Source organism: Neospora caninum, chromosome II (assembly GCF_000208865.1).
Source record: "Neospora caninum Liverpool complete genome, chromosome II".
In the NCBI taxonomy this organism is placed as follows: Eukaryota; Apicomplexa; class Conoidasida; order Eucoccidiorida; family Sarcocystidae; genus Neospora; species Neospora caninum.
The window spans coordinates 1,398,938-1,415,298 of record NC_018387.1 but is presented as its reverse complement, the minus strand read 5'-3'; the positions used below and the strand labels follow the sequence as shown (position 1 = coordinate 1,415,298).

General features: G+C 50.1%; 3 protein-coding genes across 3 annotated transcripts; 2 read left to right on the top strand and 1 right to left on the bottom strand.

The window, feature by feature from the left end:
* Positions 1-3,216: 3,216 nt before the first annotated feature.
* On the bottom strand, positions 3,217-4,588 carry NCLIV_006130 (conserved hypothetical protein; the record flags this gene model as incomplete). The annotated part of the gene is made up of 3 exons (XM_003880123.1): positions 3,217-3,339; positions 3,449-3,470; positions 4,443-4,588. 3 exons carry the CDS (start codon positions 4,586-4,588, stop codon positions 3,217-3,219), a joined length of 291 nt encoding a protein of 96 aa, XP_003880172.1.
* A 2,957-nt stretch (positions 4,589-7,545) lies between these two features.
* NCLIV_006120 (hypothetical protein) lies at positions 7,546-10,579 on the top strand (the record flags this gene model as incomplete). Its single annotated transcript, XM_003880122.1, has 6 exons — positions 7,546-7,660; positions 8,340-8,422; positions 9,142-9,436; positions 9,774-9,840; positions 10,186-10,251; positions 10,513-10,579. 6 exons carry the CDS (start codon positions 7,546-7,548, stop codon positions 10,577-10,579), a joined length of 693 nt encoding a protein of 230 aa, XP_003880171.1.
* A 3,627-nt stretch (positions 10,580-14,206) lies between these two features.
* NCLIV_006110 (conserved hypothetical protein) lies at positions 14,207-16,230 on the top strand (the record flags this gene model as incomplete). Its single annotated transcript, XM_003880121.1, has 2 exons — positions 14,207-15,332; positions 16,157-16,230. 2 exons carry the CDS (start codon positions 14,207-14,209, stop codon positions 16,228-16,230), a joined length of 1,200 nt encoding a protein of 399 aa, XP_003880170.1.
* Between the last annotated feature and the right edge of the window lie 131 nt (positions 16,231-16,361).

Here is a 16,361-nt window from a genome sequence, read left to right as displayed (position 1 = left end):
GTAAGTCTGCCCCGCGTCAGACGGGTCCAGCGTATGTCCAGTCGGACAACTGAAAAAGACGGTTTTGCCGACTTCAATTCTGAGAGGTAGATCCGTGCCGCTTCGCACATTTCCTGGCGTGCAGCTGTCGGGGGTTTTCATTACTTCGATGACTGCAGTGCACGTGACGTTGTCGTTGTTCTTGCACTCATAACATACCTTTTTGGTTTCGGGCGGAAACTTGGTGACAGTTAGCGTGTTATCTTTCCAGGTGGCCGTCCCCGATTGTAAGAGGTTTGATAGGGCTTGAACCTGATCTCCCTCACATCGCCCATCCCTGTACACGGCGGCCTGATTTGTACTTGCTGGGTTCCTCTTTGAGCCGCCTGCGCAACTAATTGTTACAGCTGGGTCAATAGGCGTTAAAGAAATGTTAACCACACCTGACGCGCAGTCTTTAGTTGGAGGTGCGGTTGAAATCTGCGCGGTGCAGAACATCAGAACCCCAAGACTGGCGGTCAGGAGGCAAACACCGCCGATATGGGCACCTCGCCGAAGACTTACCATCTTGAGAAAAATTCCACTGGGTGACTGTCTGACCCGCGAGCCTCTTCTTGCCTTCAGTCGGTTCGATGAACTTCCAGGCTCCCTAGATTTGACTCACCCCTGCGAGATCGGGGACCCTATATGAAGTACAATAATAGTACGATATCCGCAACGCGCTACGGCACTAAGAATGGCAGAATAAACATTGGATTGCCTGGCATGAGCGCCCACTTCCCGCAACATCGGAGTACCGCAGGGGAATCAGCTACGGGTGATACACAGCACAGTGCCACAACAAGCGCTGTTGCTCGTGCGACAGGCGCGCCAGTAGAACTGCATGCGGCGTTGGCATAGTGTCGTAAGGCTCATGCAAAGGCGAGGGAGCCGAAAAAGTGGCTCAAGCACCTTGCCTGTTTTATTGCGGTACGGTGAGTCCCACTCTGAGCCGAAAAGCACGGGCTACCCGCAGCAGAAGCTCTCAATATCCTGGATGGAGAAGGAACTGTGGATACTATCTCTGGTGAAATCCTGCAGCTTCTTTATGCCGAACCCGTTTGATCGGCGAAAAGGGAGGTGGGTGGGCCGCGTTCCTGCAGTACCGGGAATGCTGTCTTCACGGTGACTGTATTGAAATAGCAATTTTATTTTGTATATTGAGGCTTGGCCCTTTTGGAGGCATGGTTGGACCTAGGCTTGGACTATGGAGAACAAGGATATATCTTCTCTACAGTGTACTCGAAACGACCTGATATGTACAGTCTGCGGATGAGGCAAGAAGAGAAACGTTTGCGAGGGTCCTTCTTGCAAGCGGTGTCTGTTATTCTGAATACACAAGAGTTAGCTTCAATATTAGGAAGTTGCAAACATAGGAGGGGAGGAGGGGGGGCTGACGGCCTTTGATTTGGGCGTTAATTTTGAAGTTTACCTCGAATTCATGGACGATCCTGCTCCCATCTACACGCACATTCAAAATTTGTTCACGGTGAGAAACATGTTTTGTTACAGAGCTAGTTTCACAGGGTGAGAAACGGAGGGTTCTGACGGTACTCGTTTATGAACAACCAGGACGTGTGTACACCAACTGCGCGTTCTTCCCTGTCTTATCCACTTTAGCGAATCGGTAGTGGGAGACCAGACCCCCAGGACCATCTTCACGCGGGTCCGCTGCGGCCAGGGACTCGCCCGTGGGTACCGCTTTTTTCATTTCGTCTTCCGCTATTCTGAAAAAACAACACAGAACTCGACCTCGGTGGGAATCACGCAGGCCACGCCTTACGATCAGCTTGTAGATTCGGCGAGGAAGACGTCTTTCCACCAGCGGATGCAAATGCTACTTCGAGGCCTGGAAGGCTAGAGTGGGTCCATGAAAATCAATCTAAGCTAGCGTTTTCTTTGCTCGTTGCCATAGACAGGGTCTGGATCTCTATAGTTGCGGCCGTCGGTTGTCGCCCGAAATGCAAGCATTGCTGCTGCCACGTGCGTTGCTGCTATCTCTTCCATCATCGTGCCCACTGGTGGTTCAGAAGAAACACCGCTCCTCTAGGTTTTTGCTGTGAGAGCTCTGCATATGTTTGAAGAAACGAAGACCCCTATTTGACCTAGCATTCACGTACTGTTTTAGTTCCTTGTCGCCCGCCACGATATGGGAAACTAGATTCGTAGCATCCGCCCATCGCCAGTGAGAGACAGCAACCGTGCGTCTTGCTTCACTTTGGCCGTCTGGACTATGGTGATGGGGTCCCAGTCATCTGGGTTTTTCGTAGAAGGCTGTCAGTTCAGAAACATATTAGTGTGCATGAAGTGTGACAAGTTTTTGCTGGGGAAGAAACGACCCCGCGAATCATGTCCCGCCTGGTATGCCAAATGGTCGTTAGGCAATTGACACTAACATGTGTTATTCCTGAGCGCATTGTGTAAACATGTATCCGAGGTAAAGCCATGCAATAAACCAGCATGTACGGACATTCATCCTTAATCCGTCGACACAACGGTAGGAAGGAGGAGCTTTCCAAAGTGCATCACGACCGCATTAGGTACGAAAAAGAAGGATATTCGATGGAACGGCGAGTTCCTTATCTCCCAGTAGACGTGGTAGCTTGCTAAGACCTTGAAATTATCGTGCCTTCACATTGGGGCCACCTGGATTAATGGTACCCTGTGGTGATGGTCGCTTTGGCCGGCGTAAGCACAGCACGTGCGGGTTCATCCTGCAGCATGTATTCCGCACACGTCCGGTTACTTTTTGACTATGAGGGAACTCATATCAAAGCCCTGCTTTTCTACTTTCTTTGTGTTCCCTCTGGGAGGACGCTATTTCCATTATGTTAGTATCTATAATGCAGCTCACCCCATAACGGGCTTCTGACAACACTTGGATATGTAACAATCGGGGACAGTTAGACAAACTAGTCTGGTAGACAGACTTTATGCTTCAACATACGATGATACATGCGTCCTGATTAAACGAAGCCACTTGAACCTATACGATACCCAGTTCAACCATGCCCTTTCGCTGTTCGAGGGACTGAACCATAATCGAACAGTCTTTCAGTACGATGCTGCCCTGGATGCTGCTAATGAGCACATAGGATACCTTTAGATTAACGCTACCTGTGGTATGTATAGTTTTCAACTATATCCTCACCAGTTGTTAAACCCCCTAGTATACCACGACACCCCTCACCGGGGTACTTACGGGTAAATATAGTACTGTTCCCAGCCAGGTGTCTGCTGCAGTTGCAAAACGTTATACATGTAGTCTTCATCAATAAACTTGCGAGGGTTTTTCTTGAGTTGTTCTCTGTAGACGTCGTACTGCTGCATCAAAAAAGACACAATTTGGAAAAGAAGAGGCTTCAGAAGTATGAATCGCTTCTGCCTACCGAGACAGCTTCTGGAAGTTCGACCTCAATGCATGACTTACTTTCTTGGTTAATGTGACGTCTCTGGAAAAGACAGATGGTGAGCACATTCAGAGGAAAGAAGTAACAGTATGAGGCTCATCACTTCTGAATCGGTCACGGTCACGATGCAGCGTCTGTGGAACCCATGCCTGGTGCCAATCATAAATTCAAGCCCTCTACCTCGCGATATTGCTCCTTGAGCATCAGCTGACCGTATGTAAAGGGAGACGCTCAAAAAACTCCTGAATGAACATCTCTGTTAGAAATAAAGTATGTGATGCAAAAGACATAGTGAGTGTACACCAGACTGTAACAAGACACCGCACTCAGATGAAAACGCTTTGTGGACAGGTGTTGCCGAGCTTCATTGAGGTGAACAGTTTTCCAGGTAGGGCTCGCTTATGACAATCAAACACATTCAGTAAAACAAGTGCATTCTCGACATGGCTGCCTGTGTCGCTCGTTTATCCTGAAAGCTGTTGCGTGACGTGCACGTCGTTCGTATGAAATGTATTCATTCATTTCTTATAGTACCGAAGGCTAGTATCAATTGTTTCGATTCAAACGACCAGTACGAAAGCTACACAGACCAGAACGACGAACAAAGCGTAGTCACTCACCTACTGAATCACGACATCTATCCTACGTCTGACATTCCCAAACCATCCCCACTAAGCACGGTAGCACACTACAACCAAGACCCCACCTCTAGGAAGCCGTCAACGTGCACGAAGCAAAAGTAATATGCGTCTGTCCCATGTATAAACGTCTCGGTGGAACTGTTTTGCCATGTGGATGTCCTCTGAAGAAAAGCTGAACTGGCTACAGCGCCTGCTGCTTGCCGGAATCTGCTTTCATGGAGCCGTGCCCATTGCGATCGAGTCTTATCAAAAACTGAGTCCGGCGTATTTGTTGAGACGCATCCTCACAGGAAGAACTTTGACGACGGCGCGATGGATAGACGAAGTGTGAAACGCATCTGCAGAAAAAACAAAGTTTTGCTCTCTTACGTACTTGTATTCGTATTCGTTATCCTCATACTTTAACGAGTGAGCCTCGCGTCCATTGCCTCCGGGGTCGCGCATCTGCGAGAAGCAGCTGCCGTGTAAGCGGTACTCCCATGTAAGAGGATTCATGGAATCTTTCACCGTCCTCGACATGATGCTTTTACGAAATGCTAACACGCATTTACCGTCCTGACAGCGATAGGTTTTCAACAACTGGCGTCCCTCGCAAAAAAGCTACAGATACCGTTGTTTCCACGTAAACAGGGAAGGATTTGGCAAGGAAGCTAAGCTTTCTTCCTGACACGCACAACACACCGTTCGGCAGACAGCGGTGTACTTTGACAGAAGCGGCTTCGTGCTTGTGAATTTACATGAAACAGCAACAGCCAACCCACGAAAACAGGCCAACAAGCCCGTGTTTTGCTAGTTTTTGCGTTTGTGGATAACGCAGTCCCTTTCACGTTCTACGTTCTCAAGCACTTACGACGGACGAGATGCAGGCTCGAAAGAGGCTGAATGCATGCGCAGAGCAGTCCGGAGAGAAAACGCGGAGAAACGGGATGGAACGTCCCAAGTTTTAAACCCTGGCAACAGTGGGGTGGTGGCGGTGATGACCACGCAGAGCGTAGCGAAAGACACGAACAGTGGCCGTCATATTTATTAGGGGATTCGCCACCAGAAAGAACCATCCTCCTGAGGCCTTCATACACAACCGAATCTCTTGTGCTGGGACGGGTTGTTGTAATGTCGGTGTTACCTGGAACGCACTCTGAAGGGATGGATTGTCCCAGGAAAGGGGAGAGGACTGTTGGTAGCATTCGAGAATGGCCCTATCCAAAGTGTGGCAGCCCTGCAGAACGGGTCCCACCCTGTTAAAACGGTCGATCGGGCGGGCACAGTGGACTACTTCACCCTCGGAAGGTCCCCTTGTGATGCGGCGGCGTCACGGTTAATCGTTCGTCCGTGCTTAGCTCGTTAATGTGTTCCTCGTGCTGAGGTCACTGGAATTGCACTGATCGGATAGATACTTGGGTGGTAGGACCTGACAACTGCAGCACCTCGTAGCATCTTGAGGAACCGTTTAAAGATAGTTACTCTTCTGTCCCCCTCACTCCATTTCTTGCCCTGTTTAGCAGCATATTTCGTTGAAAGTTCTTATGCGGTGTTTTCTCACGGTGACAAGGCGTGCCGTAGCGTGTGTTATTTGCAGGTGATGAGCGGGGGATTTGATTCGCTTGTGCTGCACTCAACTCGCGAAGAACGAACTAGGGTTCTTTAGGTAGTTGAAGGGGGAATCACGTGCTTCAAACAGAAAACGCCGGTCTGTAGCTTTTTGCCTTCAATCCGAATCATTGCCTTCCGCGGCGCATTCCTCGAGCTAGCCATCTGGAGGTCTCCATTTTATTTCTCCAGCTTGTGATTCTCTTCCCTACAGACGACCTTCCTTTAGGGGCTCTTCCGACCGAATGCGGTTCATGACGGTGTGCACCCCCTCGAGAAAGCCTTGTTCACCGTAGAGCCTTTCTCGTGCCCAGCCGTAGAATTTTGCCTACGGAAGTAACAGAGCTCAGAACATGCTCGGTCGGTGGAGAGGTAAAGAGGATCTGATTGCATTTAGTTGCATGGAGGATGACGGAACCATACAATGATGTTCCATCCACCCGCAATCAAAAGATGTATATCGTTATTAATCGTACGTACCGAGTTGTCCCCGAGAAGTGTCACTTTAAAAATTGCTTCGTCTGCAAGTTTCCGCTCGATGGAACACGCATACATGCGTTTCTTCGTAACTGAGTGGAGGCAGACGCCACCGCATCTATTTCCCTGTAACTGTTGCCTCGATTGATATAGCTGAGCGCGTCTAGGTCACTTCTGGACCTCGAATCGTTGGCGGCAATATTACGTGTGTACTAATTTGAGGCGAGTTGTTTAGCTGTCTGAGTATAAGGTAACATCGTAACCGCGAGTTCACATGTACTTGCAGCGGGTTGGGCACCCGGTGAAGGCACTACCGTGCCACCTGTATGCCCTCTGCGTCAATCATGTCATCAGACATGTCCATATTGTCCTCTGGTTAAGAACATTCCGAAGGCCATAGCTAGTGCTGAAACAACAATCCCCCCGACTTTCATCTCCTGTGCTGTGAGCTCGTTCTTTATTTAAACAGACGTCATGGCAACATGACAGCGAGTATAGGGCGCCAGAATTTACGTGAAGCACCACATGGCGTGCGAGAGTCGACTGTCTGCTGGTAAAGCGTTTCGCTGTCGACTTCAGGTGTGGCAGAGACAAAACACAAACGTGTCTCGCCCCCAGTTAAAGCATCTACCAGCCGACCCGCCTGAACGACAGCGCAACTCCTTTTCCTGAGTGCTGACTTTTGGGCGCTCACGACGTGTGCGCGGTTTTGGTGTCTTTTAAAAAATGCCGCCGTCCTCTGTCTACGGTTGCTAGAGCGGGCGCGGTACGCGAAATGCGATGTCGAATGGGAGGAGGGGGGAGGGCGACTGTACCAATGTACTATGGGATATTTAAAAAACGGGTGTGATGATCTTCTTTTGCCAGCAATAAACTAGTGGATTGTAACAAGCAAACAGGTGTCTCTGTCCGCTGCGCTTGTGTCCACCGTGGATGCGTTGGGGTTCTCGACACCAACAGAAGAAGAGTGAGAAAAGTCGAAGCTGGCTGGGGTCCCGAGAAGACATCCTGCCGCACACCAGCGACTACGTCGTCGACTGGGAAACAAAACCCGCAAGAAGGGATTGCAGTGCCCTAGCAGTTTGACTGTGACACAGAATTTATAAGCCACGTGAACGGCAAAGTCAAGATTTGCCGTCACGGAAGTAAATGTCTCTCCTGTTAAGTCTATCTGGGCTCTGACGGGAGGTTTCTCCATTCTGGCTCACGGTCAAAAGAGTTCGCTGTCTTCGTATATGTCTGTACCACAACTCGGAACAAGGCGCTGCGGAAGAGCGGTACGTACTACAGGACAAGGCGGCTGAGGTTCCGAGAAGCCTGAGTGTGGTTTCTTGAAGGACTAGCCGAATCTTTATTTTTTGTTGCTGGGGCCCTTGCCCTCCTGACATCGTCCTCTCCCGCTAACTTTCAACATGAGCACAGCTGCAGCCGGGGGTGACCCTAATCCTATCAAGGGAGAAGGTCTCTTCCTCGCCCTAAGGTCAGGTTTTTCAAAGGCTCGAGCTCCCGATGGAGGGATTCTCTGCGGTACGCTTGTACTTACTCCGGGGAAAACTTCGATTTTCCAAAAATATGGACTCATATGTCGTGCCGGACCCCGGCTCTGGCTCCATGTTACGTACACCTGAGTTTTTTCTGTGGTTGTCGATAGCGCTAACAGCACATTTGGCTAATTTTTTTTGCACCGGGACGGCAAAAACGAGAACTCTGCCAGTTATGCAAGGTTCACGCGGGATATTCGCGCTTCGAACATTTCTCGGTCTGTGCGTCCTGTATACTATCGCCGCAGAATATCACGGATCGCAGCTAGTTCATTCATCAGAAGTTGCTTGCCCAAATGAGGATATGTAGCTGCGTTTCAGGCATCTTGCACTCCTTACACATGTTCGTAAACTTGTGTATGAGTATACAGAGACATATATACCGGTACATATCCACTTAGGAATACCCCCACATATCTGAATATATATATATATATATATATATATATATATAAATGTATCTGTGCGGACATCTGTTTTTATCCCTGCATTCATATATGCAAATCTTTGTAAGCATGTGTTTTCTATCTCATCGCCCCCCGCTTCCAGTTGTTCAACGATAAGATGTGTGTGGTTCTCGCATGCCGCCGACGGGCGTACCGCTTTCCCCTGCGTCAACAGTCTGAGGGAGGGAGGCAGCCTTTTTGAGTTTGAACTTTCTGCAGAGCCGTTGGCCGACGTCGCGACGACGATAATTCCCGTATACGACACCTTCTTCGGTGCCGGGATGGTCGCGAATGTTTTGAAGGTAATCAAACGAAATCGCAGAAGGAAAAGGGGTCGTTGACGTTGCCCCCTGAACAATTTCCGACAGTGAATGAATAAGCAACTGTATGCTGACGCAACTGTGTGGTCAGTTACACGTATCTATGTACGTATTAAGAAATGCGCCCGTTCACACGCCAGTACATGACCATATACAAGCACGCACATATTTACGTGCCCATGGGTATACATGTATGCATTCGTCGACGAGTGAGTTCCAGGCGTCGCTTTGGGTCTTTTCATATAATCTGAAGTTGTGGTCATGGCGGCGCTTAGACAGTAGCGAAGCAAAGCTATATTCGAGATGTTAGACGCTGCTGAGCCCTCAAGTGACAATAGGAAGAAGGCGTCTTAGTTCGTGACACGACATGCAAAGGCTCCCTACGAAAAGGTGCTGGAAGACGTGGGGATGCAGTCGCGTGTTGGTGCAGGGAAAGACACTTGCTAGGTCGTTCTCCGTTTGATGTGCGTTCACATGCATCTATGTTGCACGTATCTGCAGCCACACACGTTTCTACCTATATTTACTCATAGTTCCCTCCGTAAGTACGTCTGTACATGGAATATGCTTCTTCGGAGTGTCCTCGCACACAAGGCGGGCTGATCGAAAAACACAGTAGGTACGCATAACAAGACTACTGTGCTCCGCAAGTGACGGCTTGTCTTCTTCGCCTACGTCTTCGTATGCAACCTGTTCTTCAGAAAGATCTCAAAAACTCGAGCACGAAGTTGAAGGAAGCAGTCGAGAGGGAGCGAGCTGCGGAACCTGATGTCGGGCCCGTGACGGTAGAAATGATGATTTCGTACGAGATAAAGAAGAACGGGGTTGCGTTCTTGCGGAAAGATGCAAACAACGGAGTCAAGAATCTGCTGTGGATGAAACGGGCCTTGGACTTTATCGTTGGATTCCTTGAAAACGTCATTTTTAAGATGAAAGACAAAACTGCAAAGGAGTGTGCCACGGAGGTTTACCAATGCGTCCTCAAACCGTACCACGGTAGGTGACACAGCTGGTGAAAAACATCAACTGCTCTTTGACAGGCTACATATTGCACTTGGAAAGATTCGCCCCACGCGTTTCGCAACCGCTTTCCCGCCATGTGCTTTGTCCCTCTGCGCTTCTTTATCTCGCGTCTCTTCAGCTGCACACGGAGCGGCTGCGTACGCCTCGAGGAGGCAAGGCCACACCTGAGGTTCGAAGTCTCTCAGATCTTTTCTTTCCATCAGGCTGCAGACTTTTGCTCTCGTTCCTGTTCTTCTCCGTCTCCTGTCAATGTTCGTCAGCTCCATGTGCCTGGTGTTTGTGATGCGGGAGTGCTCCTTTTGTCGAACAGGCTTCATGGTTTCGAACGTTGTCTCTTTGGCTTTCAATCTTTGCCCGAGCCGGGAAGATCTATGCAAGTGAGTCTTCAGACTTGTAGTATTCATCTGCATAAATAATGCCTGTACTATTTTAAGAGAATCCATACAGATAGCCAGATACTTATCGATAGATGCTCATGCACACGCACATGTAAATGCATGTATATATATATATATATATATATATATGACTTTTGACTCAAAATCGTCCACCTGGCGACCGGTTTTGATCGTGGTATTTCTGTACTGTTGCGTACCAGAGCTTGATTACACCGCCGGCAACTGTGTTGTAGATTTGCCGTTACGGAATGAGAAACATTGGAAACTGTGGGACCTGAAGAACGCCCTATCTCTATTCCGTTTTCCATGTTTTCTGCGATACAGAAAGCTCGGTTTCGAAGACGAAGCCAGCATCGAAGCCCACGCGAGAGAGCTGTCGGAAGTCTGCAGGTGAGGAATTTTAACTGTGAAACGCGGAACATCTAAAGAGTAGCGAGGACTTCCAGGAGAAGGCAGGATGTTAATTCTCCGCTGGCTGCCTCTATGGCGTCCGCAGAGGTTGTGAAGTTGCTGAGACCGTGCAGCACATCGATTTCACACATTATATCGTTGGATGAAGGGACCAGAGGCCGTGCACCCGTATTTGGAAAGCAAAAGTATAACCTGAGTTCTTGCGTTGTTGTTACTTGTGTTTTCCCATTAAAATTCCAGGCCACTACTCGACGACATTTCTGATAAGCTGGAGAAATATGGTTGCAACTTCCCGGACAAAGCCTGAATTATATCGGGTTTTTATTGAGTTTGTACTTGCATACAGGTGCATGCGCAATCACGTGTCTTTCGACGAATTGTGTAAACCATAGGCCCTGGACGACACAGTAGAGTGTACTGGAGACCCTGCTTATGTGTTAGCTACGCGAATTCGATCGCCGAGTGGATGTTTCCTCGGCCTTCAGAAAAACGGCACCGTGTGTTGGGACTGCATGACCAAGCCAGTCGAAAGGCATAGCTGTTTATTGCGGCACATCAGAGAAAAGCGGGATTGTAGGTCCGTTTGGCTGAGTAGAGGGGGGTGGTGTGTTCTCCAGGTCGAATTTTTTCTTCTGAGGCGCTTTCCCGATGGAAAACGATGATGCTAAGAGAAAATACACATGTGAAAACCGTCAGCGCAGGGGAGCAAAGTGTGTTTGGGAAATAGCTTCCCAGTGCTGGTTACATGGTTGAAATTTTGGGTGTGCACACATTTCCACATGAGAGTACAAATGTACAGACGTCGGTGTGAGTGCTTGTCTGCATATATGCGACTTTCTACGTGTATTCGCGAACATACGTCAGGGATTAGCTGTGCATTTGATCGATGACCTGCCGTCGAACAGGTACGGGACAGTGATCGAAAGGAAATGGGAGAAGAGAAGCGACAGCAGAGAATGTATCCCACGATATATGATGAATTTATCTCGCGGAAAAGTGAAGCGGTTCCACTGTGTGTGGAACGTGGTCTTGTTCCCGCTGTACTGCCGCCTTTCCGGGGGAAGCATAACAGTCTGGATTCATGGCGGTGAGCGGTGTAGGGGGCGCTCTCTCAGACAGCTTAGAGCTCCAGGTGAATTTTTTGGTCTTTGTAGGTTCTCATTTAGGGTAATGCACATCGCATACGGCCTGTCACCGTGCGCACAAACGTATACCAGTCAAGAGATATGTTATCGCTCGAATACAGTTATCAAGTATGCAGCTGCTTTCTTGCGGGCTCCACTGAACAGAGTTGGAGAGGTACTTCGACTGACAGAGATAATGATAGCAGTTTCAAATCATCATATAACCGTTTTTGCTATGTTCCAATCAAGAGCCTCGTACTCGGAGGCTTCCTCCGGCCTATACTGTTGGGAATTTAGTCTTTCTTCCACCTTTCGCTAACACACCTGCAGTGGAGAACCTTTGTGCGTGTTCACAGCCTCACTAGCACTATCCTGAAAGAACCTATTCTTTCTTCGGCTAGTTTACGTCTGCGTCGCAATCATGGGCATAAGCATATGGGCTGTCACACTTGAGATGCGCACCACTGAACACCTAAAAACCGGGCGCGTAGCTTTCTGGAGTGTCGCAGCTCCGCGTTGGCATCCTATAATTCAAGTGGGGTTCCAGGACTGGGGGAGGAACCAGGTCACATAAACCACGAGTGAGTTGAAGAAGTAATGTACGCTGTATTGTACCATACGTGAACCTGTGAGAGAGCCGCAGTTCGTGGAGCCGGTGACTGCTGAACAGTGCGTCACCCCAGTGGACACAGTCTTCTTTACACAGCTAGACGAGCTTTTTTGCGAGAAGCCGAGTGAGTGCCAAAAGGGTATTGTCCTGCACTGACCAAGCGAATGTGACGCGAAGCAGGACTCCAGGTACCACCCTGGCAGGGATCCATGAGGGTTGTCACATGCGAACTCAAAGTTGTTGCCCTCAATCTTCAAGGCAAAGAGCAAGGGGGATTGAAATATAACTCACCGATTCGTAGTAGGACGGTTGCGTCACGACTGCTCCATGCGGCAAAAGACAGACACAAGATGCTCTGAAGTGCAGTTTCTCTGGCTGTCGTGGTGAGACGCGGTATGCTGTGCAAATGGAACAACGCAAGTGGAAGGGCCCGACCCTAACGCAACCTCGCCGTGTCAAACTGAATGGTGAGAGGCGTAGTTGGCTACTGGTACACACGCACCTCATTGAATCTAGCGCAGAAAAAGCCGGGCTGTGCATTCGGATCTATGTGAAAACCTGTACACGAGGAGCACCGTAACAAAAAAAGACACATTCCTTTGAAGACTTTCGCCTCTGGAAGTGGGCTGTTCTCATAAACAACTCACAAATTTAGAGCAACGATCATCAGCCTGAAGAGATTCGCGCCTTGTGTATCAACCCGCCCAACACAGCGGACGGCATCGATGTGCAACCAACGCACTGGTATCATACTTTTGTTTGAGAAGTGTACACGTTTTTTATCATAGTACAGCAAAGAGTGGAATTTCCATACCACCGCGTCATGAGCCGTCTTGAGACTTGTGTTGGAAAAACGGAACACCCAACTCTCGCCCGCCTACGGAAATCTTCTGTCGTACAGTGTGGCGAAACGTTTTACTCATCCCCTCGTGTGGGTGTGCTTGCTTCGTTAAACTTGTGAATGTATGTTTGTCTGTATGCGCGGTTCGACTCATTCCAGAGAGCATCGCGACTTTTTCTTACTGCATGCGCGAGAACTTCTAGGCAGCGCCTTTGCCCAAAGAGTTGCTTTTTTCGTCCTCACACCAATGGACGATCCTGCCGAAACTGGCACGCAACCGGGCGCCTTGCATGCTCGGCGTCCAAGGAGAATTACCTGCTGTCGAATCCGTGGAAACGTTGAAAAATAATTCTTCTTCTGCTGTGTGCTTGCAAAACTCCTGCTGCCCTCATTCCGTGGCATCGTCCTTCTTTGAGGGATAATACTCCGAAAGGGGGGGACCACGGTTCACGCGTTTCCCTGTTGCGCATCAAGCGTATTAATGTGTACGAGCTCGCTAATAGTATTTTGTTCTCGTTAACAAAGGTTTCGTTGACGACCCTTTGATTTGAACAGTGGACGCATCATTGTTTTCCAGATCCGCGGAGATCATTCTTGTGCGTCTCCGTAGCGGCTATCGATGCTGTTCGCAACTAGCCTGAAATTCAAGGGAATGTTAGGAGGTGCCGTTCTGGTGCAACTAGTGACACACAAAGCATGTGATACAACTGCCGCTCCAAAGTTTACTCTGATGTGAGGCACGAATGGCAAATAATGGGAGTGGCGTGAACTTGCTTTTCTTCCGTCGTTGTATTCGCACTTCGTTTCTTTAGGTGTTTTCAGACACAGAGGACGCACGCGTCCCCAAAAAAGGGCAAATCAATAACATCTTCAGTCCTTTCTTGAGATTAGCTATGAATAGTCGCGAGGCTCACAAAACCGATATGCACTTCTTTCTGCCCGCTGCGGGTTCGACCTGACCTAGCGACCAGACGATTTTTTCTTGTGCGCCTCGCCTGCGCCTGACGCTATTCATCGGCACCTGTCCATGTATCTGACTCGAGAGGTCTCTCTTGAGTGATAAGGCGCTGCGCAAGGTCCGCGCCTGTTTCCTTTTCTGTGAAGTGTTTTTTAGAGGCGACATTTGCCGCTTCCGTGTTCTCCACGCGCGCCCTGGACAGTTGTTCGAGCTCTCTGTCCCCCTTCAGACTGGTTTTTCCGTTGCTCAAGACTGCATCTGTCTTCGTGTATGGCCTGGATCTCCACGTGTATCTGTTCAGAGATACCGAGGAAGCGCTTGGACGACGGCTTCGAACTAAGAATAGGTGTCGAAGTAAGCTGGGGATCGGCGCGCATATATATGCTAAAAGAGCCAAGGCAATGGCAGATTCTCCAGTGCAACCCAAGTCTCCGACGGCGACAGGTGGAGAAGGGCAGAACTCAAATGCCTTCGCATCTATTGCCGCCGTTACGAGGGAGATCGACCAAGTCCGTTGCTGTCAAGCCCGCATCCCGAAGATCTCTGTCCACCGGGAAGATGGGATAGTGACGTCTTCTCTCGTCTACCCTACTTTGCGTCCGTTCTATCCGTGGTGTTTTTCGAATGAACACCACGAAGGGCAGACACCAGCGGATCGTATTCGTTCGCCTCTTTCTTCCTCGAGCAGAGCGGCGGCTCCGTCTTTGGGAAGCAGCTCGGGGGCGGAAGCGACAGACTGCCTACCGGAGCCGATCGGAAGGCTTCTCGGCGAGGCGATTGTGGCGGCAACCGCCAGTGTCCATGCAACTCGCCTTCGGTATCGACCTCGAACGGGAAAGGAAGAAGATGAACGCGAAGATCCAGTCGTCGCAGAACACATATGCAACGCGTCTTCCGGGGAAAGGGAACGAGTCGAACAGTCACTCGACAGCTTGTTGAAAACAAACGACTGCACCGTTGACGACTCCGCCTGCAGCGACGAGGGCGGCGACCGGGAAGGCTCGAGCAGTGGACTGACGTGTGGAGCTGCGGGTGATGACGCGCCAACACAAAGGCCGTTTTTGGTTCTTCTGGGGGGGCCTTCGGGAACCGGCAAGAGCACGCTCGCGCCTCTTGTTGCTCATCTTTTGATGAAGAAGTTCAGGCGTCGTAGTGCTGCTTCTTTGCCAGGTGAACAGCGTTGCAAAGATGAGGTTTGTCCTTCGGAAGACGCCTCCGCTGACGGATGCTCCGCTCCCAGCGACATCGGGTTGGAGGACGGCTGCGTGGTTGTGTCTTCTGACCACACGAGGAAAATTATACGAGCCCTCAGCGAGTCGCGGAGTGCCCTTCTTTTTCACAGCACCTACGAGCTTCAAGCTGTTGTGCAGCAACAGTTGGCGAGTCTAAGAGAGGGGCAATATTCTGCGAAGGAAGGAGACAGCAGGTGTCGTGGTGCGAAAAGTTCCGACGCCTCAAGCGGAGACACTGAGGAGACGGAGCAGGAGACAGCCGAGTGTCCAGGCACTGCCCGTAGCAGCAAAGCAGGTGGGGAGGGCAGACATGAAAATGTAGAGAAAATACGGAGACAAATCGAGGAAAATTTACGACCGTTCCGTGCGTGGTTTCCAGAGCGGTGCCCGTCGTGTCAAGAGCCGTATCCGTGTTCCGCAGTAGCGGGGCTGCTCCAGCAGTCTATCCTTCTGCAACAGACAATCCTCGGTCCAACGATAGACGGACTCATGCGAGGGAGAAGGGGAACAAGGAAGCGTTCTGCGGCAAGCGACGAAGGCAACCAATCCGTACGTGGAGGGGAAGATTCGAAGGGAAATAGTGACGCGAATGCATCGCCACTCAAGCTTGTCGTTGTTGAGGGGGTCCACCTTACTCCAGGGTTCGTGAGGCGCCTACAAAACCGATACGGTAGACGGTGCCTCTCATTTGCGATGTACGTACACTCGAAAGAGGAGCACGCGGCACGTCTGCGGCACAGGAAAGACGATGGTTGTCAGGCAGGCGTTCGTCCGACAGGCAGTGAAAAGCCGTATCAGCCAGATCCCATGCCAGCATCACAGCCCTCACATAGCGCGGACGCCCGCCCTTCTTGTGACATGGCTGCAGAAACTAAAGGGGGAAAAGGGGGAAACGAACCATCTATAGGGAGAGGCGTCGGACATGGAGAATCCGCTGCTGAGGAAACAGGGGTACTGTCCACCGTCTGTGACAAAGAAAAAGGTGGTCGAACGGAGCCGACGGGGGAGCAGACAGTCAACACCGGTTCACGACGGAACCGTTCTGGCGATCGTGGGGACAGCTTGACGGCGAAGGAGAACAAATACGTAAGGAATTTGTGTAACATTCGGTGTTTGCAGATTTACCTGTGCCTCGCAGCACAAAGTTCAGCGGCTGGATTACCTCCAGCTGGATCAGAACAGCAGGCGATTGAAGCTGTTTGCAAACGTTTCGCTTCGGAAGCAAATAATGTGACAACTGTGGATAAAGCGTACATCGGTGATGAGAGAGACGACCTCGTAGATTTGGATTGTCCTCGCAGTTGGGGTCAGGGAGGGTCGTATA